This window comes from Pithys albifrons, chromosome 14, assembly GCF_047495875.1.
Source record: "Pithys albifrons albifrons isolate INPA30051 chromosome 14, PitAlb_v1, whole genome shotgun sequence".
NCBI classification, from domain to species: Eukaryota; Metazoa; Chordata; class Aves; order Passeriformes; family Thamnophilidae; genus Pithys; species Pithys albifrons.
Window position 1 is genome coordinate 9,537,304 of NC_092471.1, and position 14,924 is coordinate 9,552,227.

The window sequence follows — 14,924 nt, forward strand, 5'->3', positions numbered from 1 at the left end:
CCAGGACACTTCTCTTCAAAGAGATAATAAAGATATTTAATGGCCAAGAATTTAAAGTGCACTGAAAAAAAGAAGAGCCTAACAGAAATTTCCAGGATGAATTGTGTTACAAATTTTCACTCTGAAGATCAAAACATCGTAAAAGCAGTGAGCCATCTTTTTGCTATAAGAGAGCAAATAAAACACAGGCTTTGTGGTCTCAGAAGCTGCCTTTGGCAGGAAGCTCAGGAAATCTCTCTTCATGTGAAGTCCCTAAACCTATTTGGGGCAAAATCTATTGCCTGTGCAAACACACACAAAAAAAAAAAAAACCAAGGCCAGCTCCTTCCTAGGCTGAAACATACTGTGTCTGTCTGGCTAAATCCCCTGAGTTCCCACTGCCTGTGGGTATCTCTGTAACTCAGCCCCTTTCTTGGCTCCTGATCAAGGAAAGCCTCAGGTGGCCTCCGTGCTTGCAGAGGAGTTTTTCTGTAGCTGTGTGTGAAGTTGGAAGGCCTCCCTTCTTTTACTCTAAAGGAAACCTCCTGCTGTCCCTGCTCTGCTCTCCTGGCTGCTCTCTCTAGAGCCTCACATTAGGCAGCTCATGAAGTACAATTGGTCTTGAAGCACATGGAGAACTCTTGGAGCCAAGAGAGATCATCCATGTGCTCAAAGTTATTCCTGAGCCATTTCTGTCCCAAGGGCAACTACTGACCTTTCACTTCAGTATGAGCAACTGCTAAAAAGGGATCCTACTTCTCTGGGATTCCAGACACAAATACCTCTCTAAAACAGGATCATCTAAAATAAGATTGTCTGAGTTAATTCTGTTTTGCACCAATGAAGTATCAAGCTGTATTTGATTGTGTTTTGAAGGTGGTGGCACAGCAGCATCAGGGAACAAAGATGGTACATGACAGTAGGAAAACCCAGGACATGACACTAAAGACAACAAAGACTGCAGGATGGGGTAGAGAAATGTAGGCAATGAAGGAGGAGCAAGGAGGGAATCAGATGGGGACAGACATTCTGTAAGGTCCACAAGAAAGGACGCAATAGGACTGTCATACAACAATTTGAAATTTGAAGGAAACCAATGAAATTTCAACTTCTAAACCATTCTTTTCACTAAACTGAGATGCTGGAAAGCAGTTTGACTGCTAGAGTGAATGACTAAACAATTCCTCTGCACCCCGTCAGGTCTCTATTTTCACACACACACACAGAGCTTGATGATTACTATGATGTCTCCATCCTAAATCAGAGCATCAGAACTGCTGTGTGGATCAGAACTGCGTTGTTAAGTGAGTGATACCTGGAAGCTCCAGCAGAAGCCCACAGTTACATGTTTCTGAGAATGAAAAAGCATAAATGAATTCATCATGAATAAAAGTCAAACATTTAATTCACTAATTAACACCAGATCCTTGAAACTCAGAGGCCAAAAGAAACAACCACCACAAGACTTTGAGGCTGGAATGCCGCCTTAGCTCTGGATAGATGGTTAAAAAGCAAGATCAGGAGGCTTTGACTGCAGAGCCAAGTTTTCCTGCCCTGACTAAGAGTGCTACAATTCCCTCTAAGAGCTTGCTGATCTGGGCTGAGGTAGAGATATTTCTCGTCATAGCAGCTGGTATGGGGTTGTGGCTTGGATTTGTGCTGGAAACAGTTCTGCGAACTCACAGATGGTTCCCTTAACACTGAACAGCTTACATAGAGCCAAGGCCTTTTCAGCTCCTCAGTCCACCAGTGAGGAGACTGGGGGGGGCACAAGGAGCTGAGAAGGGACTCACTGGGATACCTGATCCCAGCTGACCCAAGGGATATCCCAGTCCATATGGCCTCTTGTTCAGCATATAAAGCTGGGGGAGAAGGAGAAAAGGGGGAACATTTAGAATGATGAAGTCTGTGTTCCCAGGTCACTATTACACATGATAGAGCCCTGCTGTCTTGCGGATGCTGAATACCTGCCTGCCCTTGAGAAGTGGGAAATGAATTCCTTGTTTGGATCTGTTTGCATGTGCAGTTTTTGCTTTACCTATTAAACTGTCTTTGTCTCAATCCATGAGTTTTCTCACTTTTACCCTTCCAATTCTCCCTCCCAATCCCTTCAGGGGGAGTGAGTGAGTGGCTGTTGTAGGGCTGAATTCCTGCAGCGAAACTACAACAGCCACAAAGATACCAATGTGCTGTAGCATGGGAACAGGATGCCATGGACCACTGAATATCTTGGCACCTGTACACTTACATGAATGCAGCAGCACACACCAGTATAACAATAATTAAAGAGATGAATAATGATGTGTGTGGCCCAGGTCTCAGCTTTTTCATATACATTATGTTGGAAATGTTGAGCTGTTGGCACAACCCGTAGTCTTAACATAGTGATGAACAGCATGTACAAGCAAAATCAGACAGGATATCAACTGACTGGGAGTTTTTCTTGTTTGTTTATGCAGTGACTCCCACAATGAAGCCTTGGAGGGCCACCTGCTATCTTGATATAAATAATTATGAATAAAATAACAAGACAGATAAAATAAGAGAGTCTACTGTTAGTATTTGCTATATCCAAAATACTTTTTAAAACTCCTTAATCCATAATAGTTTTACCCAGCCTTGAGACTGTAACATATTTAATGCAGAACTATAAGCTTGAACCACATTAGTGTAAAGCACCTTGTGCTCAACTGTTTTCTTACAGCAGCAATCACCAGGAGAAACTGAAGGGTATGGAGTGGAAATCAACCTTGGAATTGTGTTGCTGGCTTTTTCTTGTTTCCCCATGGACAGATTTATCCCAGGTTTTCCCAAGTCTGGCTGGTAATCAGTTCTAGCTGTCCCACACCAGCTCAGACAGGTTATCTACAGGAAGTACAGCTCAGACCTACTACATTTTTGTCCCACATATCATCAAATTTCAGCTTCTAAAGCCAATTCTAGGCCTTCCCATCACAGCGATTAAACCTCTATACCTCTGGACAAGGAGGAAAAGATAAATTAATCTCTCCAGTTGGCTGTGGGGGTACAAAGCTACACACCTTGAGCAGTCAAAGTTTCTGTGTAAGAGACAAAGGCCAATCTGTATACAAGGCAAAGTTATGACAAGATGTTTTCATGGCTCTGTCTGGCAAAATAATGTAGACAAAAAACCTGACAGTCAAATGATGCAGAAGAATAAGAATCACATTCAGCAGATTGTCCCAAATCAAGAAGTTTCTGCTCCAGTGCAAGTGACGTAGGACAAGCAGCAGTAGAGGTCATTTGACAAGTGTGTCTGTCAAATACTCAGAACCTTGGTGATAGGGAAAGGGCTGAAACCAAACAAACTGCCATGCCTGCTTGGAATTCCTCTGCCTACAGCCAGCAAACACACTGCATCACTGTGGCTGCTAAAACAAACACCATCCAGAGAGAAGCACAAACAGAATGAAGAGGACAGGGAGATGTGGAGTGACTCACTGGTGTATTAAGCCAGAACTGAACTTCTTGCACAGAGATGAGTCAAATGGAATGAATCAACAAAGAGAAATAATTGATTTTTTTGTTACTAATATAGCACCATTGTGACCAACTGCCTGTACTGCCACGGCTCTGTCACCTCCTGACAGCTTTTGTTTACCCTCTATACCATTCTTGAATAAGAAAATAGGACTTAAGCCCCCACACATTTAATATCAGGCATGGCTCTGACTGATCCCTGTGGGCTGAAGACAAGAGGCTCACAAATGTCCAAACACTGTATAGTTGCCAAGTACAGAACATGTTCACAGGTTTTGTACTGAAAGATTCCCCTGAGAGATTTGTGAGCCCAACGGGTCCTTTCACCTCAGCTCATCCTCTCTGACTTGGCCCCAGCTGGGAGAGCTCTCCACTTTCCACAAAAGTTGTTTCTTGAAACCTAATATTGTCACCTCTGTGAGGATCCAAGGATTGTCTCTGCACAGGTGAACTTGCTTTGATGGGCAGAAACAACCTATCATACTGAGATACTTTTATGTCAAAAAAACCCCAACACTGAAAAGCTGTTGATAAGTGATTCTTGCCTTGTTGGGAAACCTTGTGTTAAAGTGATGTACAATAAAGACATGTAAACAGACATATTTCAGAACACCAAAGTGTTCATGGAAAGCACTTCACCTCACCACAATTCATCAGCCAGACAGACAGACCCCCAGAACACCACAGGACCACTAGCTCTGCCACAGCTCTCAAGAATCACTGACTCCAAAGCTGCACAGCCTTCTGAAGCTGCCAGAGGCACTGAGCCTGGACCACTGCTGAGTCAAGACAAACTCAGGTAATGCTGTGGGATGCTTCAAACAGCCTTTGAGTCTTGGAGGGATGCTGCATGTCTAAAACCATGCCAAAGAGCAAAGCACCATATGCTGCAGGCAGCCAGTACACACAACTACTCAGCCCCAGTGGTGATTACTTGTCTCCAGAGAGGAAGAGAGGCCCCAGGAGGAGAATGAGCTGCTGACAGAGAAGAGCCAACAGTTTTAAACTGGCCCATTCCCCACGTGTCGAGTTGCTGCTTCAGTAGCAGTTGGTGGAGCTTTAAACCACTTCCAATTCACTTGCTAGTGTCCGAGCTAAAACAGCAGCTGCTGGCGGTGCATGGGGAGCAAAAGGATCAAAGGACCACACACACGTACAAAAGCTGTAAAAAGTGTAATTAGCCCCAAGGACAAAGGGATTTCTGGCACTGCTTCCAGTGTCCTCTGTGAGCCTCTCCAACAGAGGGCTTGGGGTGAAGGTGCAGGAGTCAGTGAACAGACAGCTTAGTTGGTTATCAGTCAGGTGGACAGCGCTGTACCATCTGTGAAATAAAGCCAGCAAACATCCAAATCTATTCCTGACACTCATCTGAACAGGCAACAACACAAACTACAGCAACAGCACCTAACCCAGGAAATACATTTTACTGAATTTCATGGTCATATAATTTTACATTTGTAATTACTTTCATCTCAAACAATCTAAAAATACATTCCAAATTCTGCTGATGCATTCCTTGATCAAATTGCTTTACCCAAATGATAAACTTCTTTGCAGGATAAAAGTGCACATCAGCATTTTTTGACAATTTTTAACTACAGTAAAAGAACACAATACCCCACTGGAAGTGCAGAGCTTCGCATAGCAGAAGACATTCAAACTGAAATGTCCATAATTCTGGGATTATTTATGGAAGGCACTATGAAGTCCTGGGTGACCACATTAAATGCAGACCAGTTACATACATTTTCTTATAGTCTGCTATACAAGCCAGTTCTGAGCTGGCACACACAGCCTTCAGTAAAACACTTTATTTAGCTTCTAGCACACTATATTTGACTTTGGAAATTGGCAGTTTGTGTTGACCATCAGTGAACCTTGCTATTCAAGCAACCACATTTTCTGCTTGTAACAACATACTTGGCTAGTACCAAAAACTGAGGAACATATAAAAAGATTCCTTCACAAGTTTTAGAATACTCCATGCTATCTGTCCAGATCTAATTTTTTCGCAACACCATACTTGGACCAAGAAAAAACAACACTTTGCAACAAGGGTGATAAGCTATAAACTTACCAGAAGAAAAATTTGAGATTATTCAGCTGGTTAAAGAGAAACATGAAAGCAATCTACAAGTTTCACTTCAGTGGCATAGCAGCCAAGACTGGAGCTGTGATGAAGAATTACCTGGGTTAGGCTTTGGACCTTCTTTTAATGGCATAAAAGAATGTTACCAAAGCACATGTACAAGACTCTCTGCATAAGGGTCAGATTCAGCCACACATTATTGCAATGTACCAAGGCAGAGCCTTTGCCTCCTTTTGTAAAATGTGAGGAAGGTAAACGTGACAGCAGCACAGGAGAGCCCTACCTGAAGTTGCTTTTAAAACAGCCCAGGTGCTTTGGGCTCAGCAGCTCAAAGCCCTGGAGGGAACCTTTTCCTGCCAGTGTCCATGGCAGGTTTCGTGGCCTGCACAGAGCTCTGTGCCACTTTGGCCAAATTCCCACCAGTGCCCAAGCCAATTGCTTAAAACATAAAAGTCATTTCATTTCAAAAGAGCTTTCGTTCAGAAAGCAAACTAACTCCTACAGGTCAAATGACCACATGAGAGTTTGGGGAAGCCATTCCAATGATGCATTTGTCCAGAAAGACAAACACTTCAAGTCAAGCTCCAAACAAATTTCATCCAAAATTAATCTCAGGATAAAAACATCACTACTACTGCAACTGGTGTCTTGGACTCAATTTAACTGCCAATAACCACAGCCAAAGCAGCATATAAAATTTGTAAAGACTGCAAAGTATTAATAGTTGCACTAATTCACTTGGGAACACATCTTTGGGCTGTAATAACAAGCTGAGGAATATAATCTGTCTATCAAGTGTAGATGGACCTAACAGAAGAGTATCAAGAAAGAAGAATCTATAGAAGAAAAAACCCTCTGTTCCTCATAAATCAGGTGGAAATCCACCAGGAAACAAGAAATGGTATACCACATATAAAAAACTTCTTCTGCCCAGACTTTATAGCCTCTCTCAGACTTCCAATTTTATTTTAAATGCATTAGATGCTGGGCCATTTTGGGGAAGAAGAAACCTTATCATAAATCAAACTATGTAAACAGATTTTTTTTTGTCAATTCAAGTGCCAATCCACTTATCTTTGTCAGGACTCTTAGCCCTTTTGCCAGTACTGGGGACATACTCTCCCTTTATCTAAAGCAAACTTATATTTCAAATATTAATTCTCTGTGACAAATTTAAAAGAAGGAAAAAAGTCAATATGGGATGGAGATGCTAACTGAAATCCAGTAGAGTTGTGTGCTTTTCAAAATGTGCATTTCCACCAAAGTAACATGAGACAAACTAAGTGTGAGGGATACAACCTCTAAGTGAGGGAAAAGGAAAAAGCACCAATCACCACTTATGAACTGTTTTGCCCTCTGCTAACCAGGACTTACCCACACATTCAACTATCAGCCTTCACATCTTAAGCCTCAAGACACAGCTTCACTTGCCTTCCACTGTGCATGTTCCTTGTCTGCAATCCCACAATGGGTGCAAGACTAGAGCCCTCTGCAGTCTGCTGGTGCAAAACATGATCAAACCACTGCTCGGGTCTGCCAGCAGTAAACTTTGTTCCATTCCTTAGCAGAGAGAATGTCAAAGGAAAAACAGAATGCATCTTCATGGTGGTTTAACATACAAATACTAACATGTATTGTCTCACTCTCTTCTCCCTTTATAATCTACTCCAACAAAATATGTCGGTGAAGCAACAAAAAATATTTCTTTTAAATACAATCGAATCTCTCAACAGGGAGCAATTACAGAAACAAACCTCAGATTGCTTATAGAAAAACTGAGCATATCAATTTCTTAAGGAGCATTTACTGCAGACTTCTAGCTGAATGTTTTCTAAAAGCCAATGTACATTTCTGTATTTCTCATTTTTATGTGTTAATATATAAACAATATAGCTAATCACTGAGGAAGAGGACATTTTTCCTTTTGCTATTATTAAACAGGAAAAGGTTCTTAATTCCTTTCTCAATATTTCATGTTTATACCTCTGAAAGAAAAAAACATGAGCAATTTTCACCACACTATATATTAGCCAGGACAGATTTCTTGCACATTTTTACTCAGAAGGGTATTTCAGTCCCAAGGCATAAGCACTTTGCTTAGTGCTGCAGCTGCAATACAACAAAGACAGGTTTTCGAAGTACTTACTGGACTCAGCTCACTTTGGAAAGGTGGAGGGGAGGGCTCAGCATGGCACTTACTTTTTACTTTTCAGGCACCCGTAGAATCCAGCCATGGTGCTCCCCAGGAGGCGTGTGTGCATTTAATTCATCGCTGGGTGTGGATGCACACAAAGGTTCTGCAGCCCCGTGTCCCGCTCCCCACTTGCCCACACGCGCACGAGAGAGCAGCACGCCGAGGCAATTACTGGCCAGATAAAGTTCCTGATCTGAGGCCCTCAGACTCTGCTGAACTGGGTCCAAGGAGGGCTGTGCCTGCTCCATAAATGGTTATGAATTGTTAACTCCCCCTTTTCCTGTCTCCTTCCAGCTCTTGGTACGCACAGCATCCTAAGTGTAAAATACCATATGGCATTTGATTCTGTCTCCCTGTGGGACTAATGAGAGGCTTGGTTGTAATTAGGATGTGAAGAAGCCCTGAGGAGATTAATTGTTATTATTATTTTTTAGACAGAGAAAAGCTACAGAAAATACTTGCAACGTCTTTGAAATAACCACTAAAACCTGTAGTTATTCTCCAGCACATAAGGGGTGTACAGGACCTTCCAAAATAGGCATTATCCCAATTCACTGTAAATCATAATCTATTCTAACAATTTATTGTAACAACCTATTCTTCACATTAACGGGGGGGGGGGGCATGTTGCAAGGTCAGGCAAAAAGCTCTAGAGTTTAAATTAGTCATCAGACCTATATGACAAAATTACTGCCTGGTGATGACCTCTGTCAATACACTAACAGTTGTTACTGTCACAACTACGGAGGCCCCCACTGGGTGTGGAAGGAGGAAAATGCTGGGGAACATAAACCTCAAGCAGCTTCATTCACGGGGTGACCCAAGCCCTGGGGACAACAGAGCTCTACACATTTCTGACTTACATTGCACTAAATTCATATGGAAATTAATTTCCATCATGGTTGTTAATAGCCTCTGTTGAGGTAAAAGCAAAGACATGAGGCAAGACATTGTTTGTGCTGCTTGCACAAAAGGAGGGAGCAGCAGCAGCCAGTGACACAGCGTTAGCCTGTTCTTGGACTCGCATGTCTTGCTAAGAATCTCAGCGGCTGATTTAAAAAATGCACGTATATTTGAAAGTAGGAAGTTCATAACTCTCATAATAGCAAAGGAAAGATTTACAGTGATCCCTAGAAGACCAGAAGAAAACCACATTTATTTGTATTTCTCAGTTAGTACATAATACTTGAGTACTTGGGTCTGGCAAGCCAGTAAGAGGCACTATTATTAAGTATTTCTATATGAGTTCCTCTTAAAGGCACTGAGCAGCAAGACCAGATCTAAGGTGGAACAGTTCTTCTGGAATACTAGGAAAGAAAGTATGTTATTTTAATACCTTTCCTGTAAGAGAGACAAGAAGTTTGAGAAATAGACCTCTGGTGAGGAGTCACATAAGTGACTCAGCTACAGCACTTTTCTACAGTGCAGAACTTTGAAATCTATGAACAGACAACTCCATTTCTCTATTTTCTGTTAAGCCCTCTACACAACATAAAGCCATGACAGAAATAATAGATGACAGTAAGTGCAAGGGCCATCACAAACAGGAAACAAATCATATTCTAGTCTAGTTTCCCACTTAGCAGGAAAGCAAAATCCTCTCCAAGCAGCCAACTTCAATGCCGTCCAGACAAGAAGTGCAAATTAAACCTTACCTCAAGCAGATACACTTTGTGACTCTTGGGAAAAGAAAAGAAGCAAAAATACAGTAACACTAGGTGAAGTTTTACCCCAAAAAAGTCTCACTGTTGTCCTGAATTACTGCATTCGTCATGATGACATCACACTGAACTCCTAATCCCAGCAGAAAAAGGCTCACTAGAGAGCATTAATCTCCACCCACCAGAGAAAGCCCACAGGAAAAAAAAACAAAAACCAAAATCAAGGCTTCAGTTATTGGGTAACAACTACCAGGAAGGAATTCCTTGAGATTACTGGAGAAACCTTCTGACTGGCTTCATGGACAAAATCTTGGAAGCAGGATTGCATCTGAAATCTGCCTGGCATTTAGTTCAGGAAATGCTGCCAACAGAAACATTTGTAGTACTGTAAGAAATGAAGGACACCTCATGAGAAATTCCCATTTGGATTTAAAAGCTAGAAAGATCAAATGGCCTTCCAGTGGGAAGGCACAGTCCCTAAAGACAGTGGTAGGGTACAATCTTGATGACTTTGGAAGAATTTCATCACTTTATCTCATGTAGGAGACAACACACAAGCTTCAAAAGATCCAAGTTTTTGCTAACATGAGACAGATTCCCTGTCTCCAAACCTCCTCAGAAGGTTTGCCTTCAAAATATGCTTCCTTTCGTTATTCTTTTTTCCTTCATGCTCTTGTGTCTTGAAGGGACTTAGCTGAACATGCAAATCTTCATCTGTTGAGTTCTATTTAGGTCAAACACAGTCCTGTTCCCAGCAACAGGCAGTTTAGCAACACATTGCACCATCTCAAAACCCCCTTACTTTCCAAGAAGCACACACAGTAAACAATCATTAAAAATAATTACCCCACCTCAGGATTTAATCCTTTCTGACTCTCTGTCTTCATATCACTCTCCAAGCCACTTCATGCTAGATTTATTATTCACTGCTCTGCTTCTCTATCACTAACACAGCTCCAAATGCCTACACACTGAGCTTTTTGGGTACAGATCTGAAATCTCAGATGTTGATAAACATTGTGGCTCCTTATCCACAGGAAAATCAGTGCAAGTAGGTAGTTATGTGTTGTACCCTGTGTCAGAGAGCCAAACTTTGCTGCACTGACATTAACTCTTCATTTATGTGCTAAAGTGAATGGGCTGCTCTACTGCCAGTTAATTAATTAAAGCTGTTTTCAGCTTGGAAAGTTAGTGAACACCAAATAACCACAAATACAGACTTTGGCAAAGTAAAGGTGGTTCTTTAAAGATAGGGAAGACAGCAAGTTTAAACACCTGGAAGCTGAACCAGATCTGGATTTCCTCTAAAGTTTGTAGCTTGGTTTGATTCAAATAGACCAGTCTAAGCCAACTTCCATTTGAAAATTATGGCCTTCCCCATTTACTTCTTAAAATTCACAGTCACTGCTTTCCCCCAGCAGACCAACATCACACCACTTGCCTGTGATCACTGCACATCCAAATCCACCTCGCTTCATCTTCTGGGAGAACAAGCAGTGCTGGTGGGAAGCTGCCTTCCCACAGTGGTACCGCAGCGATGAGGCGGCAGCAGCAAAGATCCAAGTGCCTGGTAAACTTCCCAACCAGTTTCTTAATTTCTCCAAAGGGAACAAGGAAGGCAAGTCTGAGCAAGGCCAGGAACCCAATCACTGAGAAATGCTTGCACCAAAATATAACTCCTAAAATCAGCAAGGTATTCGTTTCACAGGCACTGTCACCTGTGTATTGCAAAAAAAGCCTCCTACGTAAGTAAACAACAACAACTGCTAATCCAATGGAGCAAAGTCAAATATATATATATATTATAAATACATAGGGTACATACCAGCAGCCTGACAGCAGAGGTGTCAGGAACTACACACACAAGCAGCAATTCTAAGCATGTTCCATGTCTGACAGAGCTACTGCTTTTCCTGTAGCCCCTTTCAACTGAGTCTCTAAGGGCTAACCCTGTCCTTGCCTCTCCAACTCCCAGACTGCAAACACTTCACACTTCGCAAATTGTCCATGCAAAGCTGAATTTCCTTGTCCGTCAGGACACAGACACAGTGCACAGCAGTAGGGATGGACCAGATGTCCAACAGTTAGGAACTCCCATGATTCACAAACTGTGTTTAAACATGGATGTTTGGTTTAAATTTTTCAAAATTATTTTCAGAAGGGGCCAAAAGTTTTATGTGAATTTTTCACTAAAATTTAGAGGTAGGAATAAAAATCCCACAGCAAACTAATTTCCTGTATATTTTAGTGTCTCTGAACTGAATTCTTGTTAAAAATGCAGACTTTGGTCTCCCATTCTTAGCCATCAAGATCTACCAAAGTCCAGTCTACTTTCTTCTTTCTTAGTCAATGTAACAAAGTCGCATTTTACTGCATTCCTCTGGTAAGTTTTGTGTATTTCTTACATGCATGTTGCATTTATACCCCCAACACTTTGCAGCTGTGTGCCAGCATAAATGTGACTCTCAGGACACACTTTCCTGAAGCAGAAATGGATTCAGTTTTCTTACAAGTGAGATTCCCAGGCTGGAAAATCTGCCTGGCTTAGAAATTTTCTGAGAAAGCCCTTCAAGTTCTAAAGAAATAACTGAATATGCACCTTTGTCAAAAGCTGCAGTATCAGAGCTTTAAACAAACAGGGTTACAGTAAAACACAGTACTCTGCAGACAACAAAGAAGTGGAGATAAGAGGATTTCTGCCTTGCAGAGTTTAAACATCCATCTGTGATTAATATTAGGAGGAAAATGAGGGTCAAAGCCTATTTCTGAAACTAAAAGTAGAGAGTATAGTCAGAGGCCTCCAACTATGCACTATTAACAGCTTTTTATTTGTGCATATAAGCCAGAAGAATTTGCCATAATACTCTGGAGTCTAATTACTATATGTTCCTCTAATTATGTCTATTTTTGCACATCATGTACAATGTGTGGGATTTGGGGGATTTTTGTTGCTGTTGTTTCCTATTAGAGGACTTCCTGCAGCCTCCTTCAATAACAAGAATATGGCAAAGAAAGCAGTGATACATATAATCTCTTTGATTCCAGTGTTTAGTAATTCTGAGTCTGAATTGCTTCTTACAGCTTATCACAAACACACTGTCTTCACCTCTGAGGAAGGAGCAAAGATAAACTTCAGTATGGGATATCCAGTGCATTACTGAATTCTAAAACACAGCCAAAAAACACTGGTATTCTAAATCCATCCTTTGTGTCCCCACAACCAAATGTGAACTCTTCCTGTATTATCTGGAGATGAAGGTCAGGCCATGTGTCATTCAAAAGGTAATTTCCTCTAGACTTGCAACAGGATCAGAGATGTAACCTCAGACTTCAGTGACAGAAAATACCAATTGACAAGCAAGTAATACAGATCCAGAGATAGAATTGTTTGTTTGACATTTTACAAATCTGCAAGGATTTATTTGCATATAAATACGTAATCTATTAATAGAGGAGCAACAGCATCCCTGTATACAGACACTATAGCCAGGATGTGCTGCCTCTCACGTCTCTGCTTTTTTTTCATCCAAGATCCTAAATCTAAAGTCTAAGATTTTAAAGAATCTGAATGAAAAGCAGATTATTTTTGACACAGTGGAAGAGCTGGTATTTCCTGTGAAAATACTAGCATGGTCAATATTTTATATACTAGGAAACTGTGGTTCTTTTGTCTAAGGGGGAGTAGTTCAGAAGTTGAACAAAGGAGCTCTATTTCTGCACATTCTGACTTAAGAAAATACCATGTTAAAAAATATTAAGTTCCAACAACACAACTTTTCCTTCTTGGTGTCCAGGCAGGCACCAATATACAAGACCATCTGGAAAGAAATGTGAGAACACAGTATGTAGCTAGAGGCACATGGACCAGTGCCTAGTCTAGATGTCGAACATCAGAGGTTACTGAGTCTAAACAAATATCCTGAGATGATGTGAATAATGAATTGAGTTTTCTACGCCCCATTCTTCCCAAACTCCCCTCTAGGGATAGATCCAGTTCACGTCCTTCCAACAGTCTTGCCAAGCTCCCTTGGAGTCAGATCAGACTGACATTGTCACTAATGCCTGTGCTGTGAACAGCAATCAAGTTTAATGACTTCCCGTGTATATTAGTTTTGCACTAAAGTAGGCACACCTCTTCAGCAGAATTACTTCTGATTTGTTTGTACAGATATAAGCAAGGGGAGAATCAGGAGCTCACACATCTGGAATAATATTCCTAAAACCATCAACATCCTGAATTTCAGCTGCAACTGAAATAAAAATTCAGCAGTGAAGGTCATCTCTGATACCATCTCGGTGCTGTCAGCTGAAGCAATAATATGGGAAATCACGGAAGCGCAGCTCTGGGGAAAAGGCTGTCTGGCTCCAGTGCCTGCAAACACAAGGCTGAAGATAAGGTGACCATTAACCTTCAGAGAAGGGCAGTGAAGTCCCCGAATGTCCTGCCTGTAGGCTTTATTGCTCCAAGGGGAAGCAAACAGAAAAATAAAAGTCAAAACTGCATACTCTTGGCATTTAACTCAAATTAGTAGGCAATGGGTTTTCTTTGTTACCTTTCCTCTGTGTAAGAGCACAAATGCAGCACTTGGTTCATTCTACAAGCTGCAAATAAGGGAAAATACTGAGAAATAATAAATTTATTCTTGCCACTTGTTATCTGTGAGATAGCAGACCTGTGTCCCTCTGCACAGAATATATTACTCCATACTGCAGATATCGTGGGGAGAACTGAGGATGAGTTATTCAGTGGGTATTCCAGAATCCATAAACTGCAACTGAACTCGAAAAATCCTGGTGCCTGGAACTGCATTTTAGTGCCTTTCCCCATCCTCCCTTGCTCAATAAGCACAGCCAGAAAGACCCTACAAGAATAGGCATCCTATTAATAACCACAATAAGTTCACTAGGCAGCCTTCAGCCGTGGGAACTCTTACAGAAGCAGTGACATCAAAATTCTGAGTTAAATCAGAAATCAGTGACTGTGGTACTTGATTTGGCCCAGCATGTCCAGAATTTTAAAATCATCACATAATAAAACATACCTCATACAGAGTCAGTTTCACCAGAACAGACCCATAGCACAGCAGAGTCCTTACACAGCAGCCTAACATGTTACTCAGATTCAAGTTCTGGCAATCTTTAAGTATCCCAGTGTACTCTCAATTGTCTCTTAAATATGCTGGAGCTGTTCCCACCATAATAGGAAGGGAAAATATCTAATAAATATCCAGAGGCAGGAAATAAGCTAATTGTAGAAGAATTTTACCTAAAACTGTTGAATAAACCGTCACTAAGTCACATAATCACACGCTTAAACTGGATGTCTCCTTGGTCCTTCCAAACCACAGAGCTTGGCATACACATTAAGCTGATGGGTCTGTCTATTGCCCCAGGATCAGTGGTATTCAAAAAAGCTGCAGTTCAGAGCCATGACAAATTTAAGTCCATTGTTTTAGTATTTTTCTGCTTTACCATGGAGTTTAGGGGATATCTACAGCTT

The 14,924-nt window shown here is 41.4% G+C and overlaps 1 protein-coding gene across 3 annotated transcripts in view; it reads right to left on the minus strand.

Annotated features, from left to right (window-relative positions):
• The window catches only part of KIAA1210 (KIAA1210 ortholog), a 56,292-nt gene that overhangs the window by 33,124 nt on the left and 8,244 nt on the right, over positions 1–14,924 (minus strand). The window contains exon 1 of one of the 3 annotated variants that reach the window (XM_071569813.1): positions 9,419–9,487. The exons of 1 other annotated variant lie outside the window; for it this stretch is intronic. Coding sequence is in view for 1 of the 2 variants with exons in the window: in XM_071569811.1 (XP_071425912.1) it covers positions 7,769–7,830 (62 nt within the window). In the remaining variant the exon portion in view is untranslated. Of the gene's footprint in view, positions 1–7,768; positions 7,930–9,418; positions 9,488–14,924 lie in introns of those variants that run through there. One more of the 3 variants, XM_071569811.1, reaches the window with a different exon arrangement.